This window comes from Microtus ochrogaster, chromosome 10 (assembly GCF_000317375.1).
Source record: "Microtus ochrogaster isolate Prairie Vole_2 chromosome 10, MicOch1.0, whole genome shotgun sequence".
NCBI classification, from domain to species: Eukaryota; Metazoa; Chordata; class Mammalia; order Rodentia; family Cricetidae; genus Microtus; species Microtus ochrogaster.
This window is the reverse complement of record NC_022016.1, coordinates 51131200-51142670: the sequence shown is the minus strand read 5'-3', so window position 1 is coordinate 51142670 and position 11471 is coordinate 51131200. Positions and strand designations below refer to the sequence as shown.

Below are 11471 nucleotides of genomic sequence, written 5' to 3'. Positions count from 1 at the left end.
AGAGAGAGAAGCTGTCTACTCCTACATTCCAGCTGAACCAAGCTCTCTCACAGCCTTCACACCTCTGCTTGTGCCCACCCCATCCCCACAGCTGCCTGGAATGTTTGCTCCTTCTTTGTTTTGTAGATAGGACCTCAAACTAGTACCTGAGGGTGGCCTTGAACTGATAGCTTGAGTTACTCAAAGTAGTTCACCGACTGGCTAAACCTCTGGTGGCTGGGGTCCCCCTGATTCTGTTTCCCCAGCACAAATATCATAGATGAGCATCGCTATGCCTGTTTTTTAATGTGGATTATGAGGTTGCAACCTCCTATGTTTGCACCGTAAGCATTTCAGCAATCCATCCATCTCCCCACTCCTGCATGCTTCTTACCTGAGGGTTTTTTTTTTTTTAACTCTTCAGAACCCATTTTAAATACGATGCTTTAGTGAGTTAACTACTTTTTCACATTCACAATAAATACACTAATTGACTGTGTGTGTGCTCAGTTCTCTTCTACCATGTGGATGCCAAGGACTGAACTCAGGTCAATCAGGCTTTGCAGTAAAGGCCTGTACTTTGTTTTGGTGCTGGAGACTGAAGACAGGACTCTCACACGCTAGGCAAGTGCTCCACCGCTAAGTTATACTCTCAGTACAATCTGAACATTTCACTGGATTCTTGAGCAGGCTCTCCAATGTTGTTCTAGCTGGCTAGGAATGGACTATAAAGACCAGGCTGGCTGGGCGGTGGTGGCGCAGGCCTTTAATCCCAGCACTAGGGAGGTAGAAGCAGGCGGATCTCTGTGAGTTTGAGGCCAGCCTGGTCTACAAGAGCTAATTCCAGGACAGGCTCTGAAGCTACAGAGAAACTGTCTTAAAAACAAACAAAAAAACAAAAAATAGACCAGGCTGGCTGGCCCAGAACTGGGGACAATCTCCCTGCCTCTGCTCTGCTTCCCAAGCACTGGAATTACGTGTCATCATGTCTGGGGGAACTTTTTTTTAAAAAAAAAAAAAAAAAATGTGCATTGGTGTTTTGCCTGCATGCACTGTCCATAATGAGGGTGTCAGGTACCCTGGAACTGGAATTACAGACAGTTGTGAGCTGCCATGTGGGTGCTGGGAATTGAACTCGGGTCCTCTGGAAGAGCAGTCAGTTCTTCTAACTGCTGAGCCATCTCTCCATCCTGCTTGAGTGGATTTTACTTTTTGTTTGAGATAGGGTGGCGCACTCCTTTAATCCCAGAACTGGTTTACAAGAGCTAGTTCCAGGACAGGTAGTACTGTTGCTGGCCTTGAACTCACAGAGATCCATCTGCCTCTGCCACCTGAGTGCTGGGATTAAAAGCATGTGCCACCACCACCCAGCTGTATATATTTTAAAAAATAACAATAGTACTATAATTTGAAACAAATATTGTTTCATATAGCTCAGGCTGACCTCAAACTCACTATGTAGTAAAGAATGACCTTAACTGTTTTCATTTTTTTGAGACAGGGTCTCACTATATAGTCTTGACTTGACTGGAATTCACAGAGCTTCCCCTACCTCCACCTCCCAAACGCTGGGATTATAGGTGTTTTTTTGCAGTGTGGGGAAAGAACCCAAGGTCTTTGTGCGGTCAGGCAAGCAGCCTACCAACCGAGCTGCACCCCAACCCCTAATTTCATCTGTCTAATACGTCTGTCTCTGTGTTTATACCATAAGACTCATTAAGGCAGTAATTTCATCTTACTTATGTCTATCCTCAGAGTTCTAATTTAGATTCTGGAACAAAGAAAGCCCCAGGTCTGTGTTTGTCTGGCTATTTAGCCTATGCGGGTCTGAACTGCTTTGTAGTCCAGGCTACCTTCAATTTAAAATCCTCCTGCCTCAGTGCTGGAATCATAGCTGCGCCTAAGTACACCTGACTGCCCAGCCCAGTTGTTGACTAAATTAGGCACGGGCCATCAAGAGAGAAAGTTACCCCCCCCCCACGCTGTATTCAAGCAGTCATTCCAGGGAGAAACCCACCTCACCTGAACATGCATGCACAGCCCTCCAAAGAGCAGCAGCACTGCAGCGTGGACCAGGTACACAAACACCTTTGGACTGAGGAAGCCAGGATGGGACTTCTCTAGGGTCTTACTATCCTTGCATCTTTGTAGCCCAAGTGTAAGGCAGAGCCGAGGGTGGGTGGTCACATATGTCCAGGTTGCCCACACAACCAGTACAGTTACTGGTGCAGCTAGTAGAAAATTGGGTACCTGCCTGAACTCATAGTATCGCAGAAGGCCAACATTCCAGTAGACATCCTGGATATAGCTGTATATTAGGGGAAGCTCCCAGGAGCACCATGGGGGCTCATTTTCTCCTGTAATCCGGTAGCCTTTGTCCACAGCTAACTGTACCAGAGGCTCAGGAATGGAGTGGGCAGAGCCTGGTAGGCAGAACTGGGTATAAGCATAATACTGAAAGAGAGCAAAGGGAAGGCTGACAGTGAGTGCGGACAGGCAGAGAGAGGCCATCAGCTTGACGAGCTGTTTCAGGGGGTTCAGCACCACAAGAGAAGAGAAAAAGCCTGTGCACTGAGAATGCAGGAGGAAGCCGACACTGACCAGCCCATTGGAGCGCACCCCAGTGGCAAGAGCAAAGAGCAGCCCACTTGTCCAGCTCCGGCCCCTCTCCAGCTGCCCCATGGCGCTGAAAGTCAGGAAGGCAAACAAAGCTTCCGAGTAACCAGCTGCTAAGAAAACATTGGCGGGGCTGAGGCAGAAGAGCATGGCTGCATAAAAGGCCTGGCGAGGACAGTGCAAAACCAGACAACCCAAATCATGAAGTGTGAGTGCAGCCAGCACAGAGAACAGGAAGTTAAGAAGTGCTACTGAGAGCAGCAGGCAACTGCGCTGGCTCAAGTGGCCCTGCAAAGGTCTCAGCAGTTCAGTTCCCATCAGCAGGGCCAAGGGGAAACCAGGGAAGAAGGCAAAGTTGTGCTCATAAAGGTAGCCGTGCTCAGCAATAAACAGGAAGTGTTCTGCATCCCATCGAGATAGACCACCCAGGAGACCTTCCACAAGCTGATCCACAGAGCCCGAGGGGGCCAGGCGGGGAGGAGAAAAGGCATCAGCGTGGTGATCTGGGATGATGACATTGAAGAGTGCCTGTGGGGTGAAGGAGAACCAGGGTGTTGGTAAGTAACTGGAAGGAAAGAATTACCATTCAATAAAAAGGGAAAACTGACTTGATGGTACGGGGTGTGTGTGTGTGCGTGCGCGTGTGTATAAGGAGCTCCAATGCTAACTAGTTAATCTAGCACAGAGGTCAACCAAGCAGGAAGATGCCTGAGTCTACAAATGAGAAGTCAGATCAGAATGCATATAAACTGGAAATGGAATAGGGATGGTACTCCCAGGTGTGAGAATGAAGGAGCCTGCCTGGGAAGGAAGGAGATCCTGAGATGGAGCTCATCAAGGATGAGGATGGAGTCCTCCTGGCAAGGAGATAAGGATCCAGCAAGGAAGAAAGCAGGAAGCCAAGCAAACGGGTATAAACCTTGAATCTTTAAACTCAGGAGCTAGAGGCAGGCAGGTATCTGTGGGTTCCAGGCCAGCCTCATCTACACAGTGAGTTCCAGGAACAGTGAATGATGGTGAGCTGTGGGAAGCCCAGGTCTTAGAACCATGTGAAAACCTGGACTGAGAAACTGTTGAATGCAGCTGACAGGCCCCAAGTAAGACAGGAACCAAAAACTGATCACAGACTTCAACAATGAGAAGGTCACTAGTGACTGAGTAGAGCTACTTCAGTGAACAGAGGGGAGCAGCCACAGAGCTAACCGAAGCAGAAAGGAGTTTCAGATGCGGTCGGGGGCTCAAACTTGAAACAGAGCCGAGAATGACCTTGAATTTGATTTTTCCGTCCATGCACGTCCAGTGCTTGTTATAGACGTGTGTCACCATGCCTGGTGTGTGTGTGTGTGTGGGGGAATGAGAGATCAGTGTTTGCTGTCACTGTAATAAGTCAGTGAAAAGAAACCACCGAACAGGAGGGAGGCTGGAAGGAACTCTGGGCAGGGAACAGGGGTAGCACCTACTGGACAGAAGAGGGGAGAGAGCTCAATACACTTTCACCAGTGAACTCACAGACACATGTAGGTAGGCTACGGGATGCAGCACTCAGATTTTCCTGAGTTTTTATGCAGAAATGCGAATTCCTACTTGACGGCACCAGGAAAAGCTGTTATAGATGTGTAAAGAGCCTGCAGAGACAGCTTGTGGGAGGTTCTCTTTCCACCACATGGAACACAGGGACCAAAGTCAGGTTATCAGGTTTGGAGACATGTGGCTGCCCTTTGAGCCATCCTGCCAGCCCCGGGTATTGAATTTTTAAAGTTTTCATTTTTATGTATGTTCATGTGTGTGTGTGGCAGAATATAAAATCCAGCGCCTCACACACGCTAAGTGCAAATTCTACCATTGAGCTCCATCTCCATCCAACACTGCATTTTTTAAAAAGTCCCCCAGGTAACTGTGATGTGCAAAAAACATTTGAGAGAACAGGAGGGTGAGTGGGCTATGGAAATTCATCAAGATTTCCAGGTGGTACTAATGGCTCACTTAATCTTGTATTTAAAAAAGGCTAGTTAATATACTTGCATTTTTTAAAAAATGGGTAGTGTAAACACAAAGAAGGCAGACTACTATGTTCACCAAGACTCGACTTTTGTCTTATGTATAAAACAGGGATAATGGAAGAAGAGAGTTGCATGTACGCATAGGAATGAACACCACGAAAGGAATAGATTCAGCTTAGGAAGAGGAAGCTGAAGGCTGGTGGGCAAAGGCCAAAGAAACATGGTAGGTTCCACGGATCACAAAGCCAGAGAACGTTACGGAAGGTCTGAGGAACAGGAATGAGCAGCAGAGACAAGAGAGACAGTGGCCAGAGAACGAGAGAAGCCTTGACAGACTCTCGGGCAGGGGTTGGCTATGGAGCACCACTACGGAGAGGTGGACACAAGGTCCCTGAAAGGAAGTGGGACGATGACCTGAGGATCAGGGCGCTGACCATATCATCCTCTTACTACTGAAACCACAGATGTCAACAGAAGACAGAATGCCCATGAATCGGGAGTCAAAGCCTTCACTGACAGAGACGCAGCAACAGTGGCGGTATCTAGGGATACAATCTGCTAGCATGAGCTTTAGAGCTGGAAGGGGCGAGGAAAGAGAGTGAAATCCAATTTATTGTTAATGTCTTTCTGCCTCATTAGGTTGTCAGTTACTTGAAGGAAAACATGACCTTTCACTCATAATTTAGCACAGTTTTGGGAATAGGTACTTACTATAATTTTGGTGGCTGAGCTTCAGGGATTTGAGGAAATATACTGTTTCCAAAATCCCGCTGAATGAGAACGCAGCTGTCCTGGCTCCCTACCCCAGATGCTGACTTGCTGCACTGCTCCTTTGGCTCTGCCAGGAACTCAGCTGATGCTGGTCCAGAGCCATCACTGAGTCAGGCTCCCCAGCCTAGCAATAAAAGCACTGCCCAATTAAAGGCTCATTCTCTTTTTGGTCAGTTTCTTTCTTTTCTTTTCTTTCTTTCTCCCCCACCCCCACCTTTTTATTTTTGTTTTTCCAAGACAGGGTTTCTCAATGTAGCTTTGGCTGTCTAGGAATTCACTCAGTAGATGAGACTGGCCTTGACTCACAGAGATCTGTCTGAGAGCTGGGATTAGAGGTGTGCGCCACCACTGCCTGACTCTTTGGTCAGTTTCTTCATCAGACCACTGCAAACAGTGGAAAGAAATGGGATGGGGGTGACAATCACAGGTAAGAGCACAGCCTTCAGGTTAAGGGCCCCAAAGCCAAAAGAACCTGAAGTGCGTCATTTAATAAGGAGGAATAATTCAGAGCTAGAAGCTCAGAGGGAGGAAAGAAAATGTTTCTACAAAGGAAGCAGTTAGGAGCCCCAGATATGGATGATAAAGAAATATATATCATGGGTTGGAAAGATAGTTCAGTGGTTAAGAGCATTGACTGCTCTTCCAGAGATCCTGAGTTCAATCCCCAGCAACCACATGTTGGCTTACAACCATTTACAATGAGATCTGATGCCTTCTTCTAGCATGCAGGCATACAAGCAGACAGAGCAGTGTATATAATAAATAAAATAAATCTTAAAAAAATACACATCATTATATCAATACAGTAACTCTAAGGTGTTGACAATGATCATAAACTCATAGACCTGCCAGACGCCGGTGATGGCGCATGCCTTTAATCCCATAACTTGGGAGGCAGAGGCAGGCGGATCTCTGTGAGTTTGAGGCCAGCCTGGTCTACAAGAGGTTGTTTCCAGGATAGGCTTCAAAGCTACAGAGAAACCCTGTCTCAAAAAACAAACAAACAAAAAACAAAAAAACTCATAGACCTACCAAGCATAAAGCACTAGACCTACCTAAGCTAGGCACCAAATAATTCATATATATGTGACTTTGATTAAAGTATGTATCAAGGCAGACTAGGGAAAAGGGTGACAAAGGACAAACATACTCAGAACTGAGTGGCTAGGACAGCAAGTGGGGAACCATTCCTGACGAATATTCATAGACAGTCTCAGAACTTTGGAAGGGCTTCCTCTCTCCCAGTCCACTAACAAACACAGTACTCAGGCTCCAAGTCAGGGTGCCCCAGCAACACTTTGAGCTGTCACAAACACCTCAAAGTATCTCTGTTGGTGAGACCATCAGATAGATAAAGTCTGTGAGAAAACCTCTAGTTTAGGTAGGAGTTAGGGAGCCTGGGGTCCAACTCTAGCCCTTTTTCTTGCTACATAGCTTAACGTGTCTGGTTCACGTGTAAGACACAGGTTAATACCACTACTAAGGCTCTTGCCCTCTTTTCAGCTGCCAGGTCTAAGTCTGTCTGGGTCCAACCACATGAAGAGGCACAGCAGGAAGTGGAGAGGTGAGGACCATTTATTCTTCATTACTACTCAGTCATAAGGCAACAGCATGTTCAGAGCAGGTGTCGGAGACTGACCTGTAGCGTTAGGGTCAGGATGCGGCAGCTGACTGCAAATCTCAGCACCTCTTTCTGGGATGGGTCCAGGGGCCACATCCTCTCGCCACGTCTGAGCTTCCTCAGGCTTCTAAACTCTAACACCCAAGGGAGAAAATGTCACACATGGGCTGAAAGAAAATAAACAACATTTTCTTCACAGGAGCCACCCCCTTCAGCACTCTACGACAACATAACCATCTGACTTCCCAGAGGAAGACTATCTTGAAAGCAGATGGATCACTGGGTGTCACTCTGAGAAACACTGTATTCTAGCATTCAGGTAATTTCTACACAGATAAGCAAGAAGCTGGAAAGTTAAGTGCCCAGAAGTTTTAAAAGCCTGTTGAATGCTTTTATATAGGAGTCAAGTCTCAACTCTTTCACTGGCAAGTTCTCATTTAGTCCCTCTGAGATTCCTTTATATGTACAATGAGGTAAGACTATCCCCACCCACTCCCAGCTCCCAAATCCGTCACATGGCAAAACGGACTAAACTAAAAGTGCCACACAAATCAATGCTGTGGCTGCTATTATTTGGCATGTGCCCTTTCCCTCTTGCCCAGAATAATAAACTAATTCCCAAACCAGAGTCCCTAGAGTAGGGCACAGAACCATCCTAGAAGCCTGTAATAACTGCACATGCCAGCGCAGCTCTGTGATGTGTGTTCAGCTGGTCTGTTAAATTAAGTGGAGAAGGGAAAGGAAACCGCTGCTCGGCAGGACTTCAGCCAGCTCCCATTGCTAAAACAAACTTAGGGCAAGACAGAGTCTACCACCAGGGAAGGAGTAAACGGCTATTTCCCATCTCCACAGGGGTGGCAACAATGTACAAAAACCAAAGCTATTACCAGACACAGAATGCACGTCAAGGCATTTTCTTTTCTATTTCTTCTTTCCTTTTCTTTTTTCCTTTTTTGTTTTTAAGCAGTCATGGCTCCTACAGTGTTGAAGCAAGAACCACAAACCTCCTTTTTCTTCTCTCAGGTGGCTAACACCTCCCAAACTTTTAGGTTCCACTTGCTTTCTGCAACGTTCTGATTTTCACCAGCGCCCGCTCACTACGTTCTCACGGCCTCCTCACAGCCTCTTGCCCTGACACACCACTGTCTGTTCTGTATGAGGACAGGGACGGCCAGGAGTGTAGTCCCAGGAAGAGCAGGGAAACTGACATTTATACATCTGTTTTGAACGATAGGACGCAGCATGGCCAGTTCTCTGACTCTAGATCTAAATATCACCGGTCCAGATATTCCTCCCGTCACAGGTCATGTTAAAAAACAAGATGAGCTGGGCGGTGGTGGCGCACGCCTTTAATCCCAGCACTCGGGAGGTAGAGGCAGGCGGATCTTGTGAGTTCGAGACCAGCCTGGTCTACAGAGCTAGTTCTAGGACAGGCTCCAAAGCCACAGAGAAACCCTGTCTCGAAAAACCAAAAAAAATAAAAAATAAAAAAAATAACAATTAAAACAAACAAAGCAAAGCAAATGACAAAGTCACAGAAGCCATGGGAGAAAATAAAATCCTCCGCCAGGGGAACAGGACTGGCTAGCGGCGACAGTACTTCTCGCTTGGCACAAGGGGGCACCTAATACTTACTTCATCACCAGGAGGCCAGGGGAACTCCCAACTCCGCATTGCTTTACCCGGGGAAGTTCAGTTAGAGTTAAGCTTCTGAACTGCCCCAGGAAGGAGTACTTTTCTGACTGCACATGTATCTCCAACACTAGATTCACTAAAGCCAAAGAAATCAAAGAAACACGCACATCCAATCTCTTCTGTCCTAGGATAAATTCATTTTTTTTTTTCTTCACCGGCCTCCCCACTTGCATGCTCAAGGGAGGCAGAGAACAGAAAAGTACTGAATCCACCTCTTCCTCTTTTAAACCCTGGCCTCAGTGGCCACAGGAGATGCAACCCACACTTAATTTTCGATCAAACCAAGTAAAATCAGGAGTCAATTATTCCTCTAGCTATTTGCCAATATCCGTTTGAAAGAAGTCCCTCGCCAAATCACACTCTTAACTGGTAGGACGCTTAGAACCCACAAGTTTCCCGTGAGACAGACTTCGGAGATCTCATTAGACACTAGCTGGCCGGTATATAATTACCACTGCCATTTTATGGCTATGAAAACTGAGGCTCACTGGAGCCACGTGACACATCCACTACTTTTAAAGTTCCTCAAGCTCTGCTTCCTAAAACCTTATGCCCAAAGTCATGAGCGCGTTATGCCAAAAACACAAAGGGTCTGCATTCCTTTCCAGCAAGGACAACCCAGGTCTCCAACAACTAGCCCAGTACTTCTTCCGAAGATAGCGCATGTTGCTGCTGGAAGCTTATGGTGATGGGCCTTATCTGGGAAAGCCTGTTCAACTGGAGCCCTGGCCTAACCAGGCAAGGCTAACATCTCGGTGGGGTGCTGCGCTCTGACCAGGGTGCTCGGGGACAGAGGCCTCGCGGAGCGCACGGCCTCCTTCGATTAAGCCCCGCGGGGCCGGCAGCACGTTCCAGCCTGTTCTTTTCGGACACACTTCCTACCCGGGACGGGGTACTGACCCTCACCCCAAGGCAGCCACGGCCCAGGACTTCGTCCCGAGGGAACCGCAGGGCCGGGCCAGGCAACAGGGCCGGAAGCAGACGAGGGCCGGAGGCCGCAAAGGAAGAGGCGGCGCCGGGGGCCGCTATGGCGGAGGGGCGGGGCTCCTCGCGGCTCTACAGCCTCCGCCTAATTTCTCTCGGCCTCCGTTTGACAGCTTCCCTCCCCGGAGAACTCCAGAGCTCCAGAGCTGGCGCCGGGTCCTCCGTGCCCGCGCGTCCAGACCACCCCCGCCGAGCTCCAACCTCAGCACCTCCATCCGGGTCCCGGGCGTCCTGCGCCTGCGCGCTGGCTCCGCCCACGGCGGCCCCGCCCAGCTCCTGCCTGGACTCGGAGCGCCCCGCCTCCCTGCTCGGCGGCCATGTTGACCCCGGCTGGGGCGGGGGCCCGAGGGTGTGCGTCGCCCCTTCCCGGCGTGGTGACACCTGAGGAGTCTGCCTCTCGCTCGCCGTCAGCGTGTGCGCGGCGTCGCGTTGTCAGCCGGCGCTCGCGCCCCAGTCCCATCCCGCTGTGGGCCAAGGCTGGACCGGGTGCTACCCCAGGCCTGACCAGCGCAGCGGGAGCCGCACGTTCTCTCCTGTCCCGCCACACCAGCTCAGCACAGGGCCTGGCACACATTACACAGTATGAATAGGCCAGAGACACCCCTTGTGGGTTTTTTTGTGGCAAGCAGCGATACCCAGCGCCTGGGCGCAAAGAAAGTGAGGGATCCCCCCTGACTTTCCCTTCCTCTGGCTATGGAGGACCTCTGCCCAGCTTCAGTTCTCAGCCCCACCTCGGGTGGCTGCAGAGGACGAGGAAGGAAACCTCAGAGAACACCCCCGAGGACTCCTCCCTCAAGCAGTTTCTGTCGTAGGAAGTGGCGCCAAAAGCAGAAAAAAAGGAAGCTAATTTAACAAAACCGTCTGTTGGGGAGGAGCGGCCAGTTGGTACCCCTGTAACGGAAACTGTTAGAACGACTTTGCACCCTCCCCAAAGGAAATAGATAATAAATCCTTCTCCGTTGGATTTCTTGTTTCTCAGGATTCCAAAGCCGCCTGTGGTTTCAGTTATCTGTCCTCTCAACGTAGTTTGGGTCTGGGTTAACCTCTGGCCACAACCCTGGCTGAGGGAGGGGTTTATCTTCTGCAACAGCCACTAATGTGGGTGGGAACAAAGAAATGGTGGCTCTCTCTCCCAGCAAAGAAAACTAGCCCACGTCAGTTTGGTGGAGGAGGCTCAGGAGCTGTATCATTTCAGAACCGGGACTTAAAACTGCCCCCTCTGCTATCTGTAAAGTGAATGAGGCATAAAGCATTTTAGTGGTTGGTGAAGAGAAAAAAGGAGTTTACAAAGTCATTCTTCCAGGTTTTTCAGCGTAGAAACAGCGCCTTGGTTGCCAGTAGCGTGAGTGAAATGGCAACGCCTCTCTGGGCACACTGGTGACTAGGGCCCAACGTTGTGACTTGAATCTCTAGAGGCTCCCGCCGCAGCGCTCTCTTTCAAGGCAAAACAGAGAAATCAGCTGCTCTTGTGTGAACTCATGCTCAAGGCTCTGTCTGTCCATGTCAATTCCCTCAGAATCCACGTGTAAAAGAGGCAAGGGTCCTCTTGTGAGCAGTGAGACTGTTTGCTGAAATACCCTTTGGGGTAGAACTTTGACTAGTTCTTCGGTTGCACTTGGCTGCAATTTTCCCTTCCTTCCTCTTCCCCTTCCTCCCTTCCTCCTTTCCTCCCTCCCTCCTTCCTTCCCAGCTACCAACCCCTCCTCTTCTGCTTTGTTTCCCGGTTCATTTTCTGGCTTCTGCTCCTACAGGAAAACAAGGAAGCTGAATGTTGTGCTTGCAAAGCCCCGACAACGACACAGAGG

At 49.1% G+C, this 11471-nt stretch overlaps 1 protein-coding gene across 6 annotated transcripts in view; it reads right to left on the bottom strand.

Annotated features, from left to right (window-relative positions):
• The window catches only part of Pigv (phosphatidylinositol glycan anchor biosynthesis class V), an 11578-nt gene extending 1692 nt beyond the window's left edge, over nucleotides 1-9886 (bottom strand). The window contains exons 1-3 of one of the 6 annotated variants that reach the window (XM_026782352.1): nucleotides 9589-9666; nucleotides 7006-7154; nucleotides 2002-3123 (exon numbers count right to left, since the gene is read on the bottom strand). In XM_026782352.1, coding sequence (XP_026638153.1) covers nucleotides 2002-3123; nucleotides 7006-7083 — 1200 coding nt within the window. In that variant the 5' untranslated portion in view covers nucleotides 7084-7154; nucleotides 9589-9666. Of the gene's footprint in view, nucleotides 1-2001; nucleotides 3124-7005; nucleotides 7155-7874; nucleotides 8351-9582 lie in introns of those variants that run through there. The other 5 variants (XM_026782353.1, XM_005353092.3, XM_013348284.2 and 2 more) reach the window with 5 other exon arrangements.
• Nucleotides 9887-11471: the final 1585 nt, after the last annotated feature.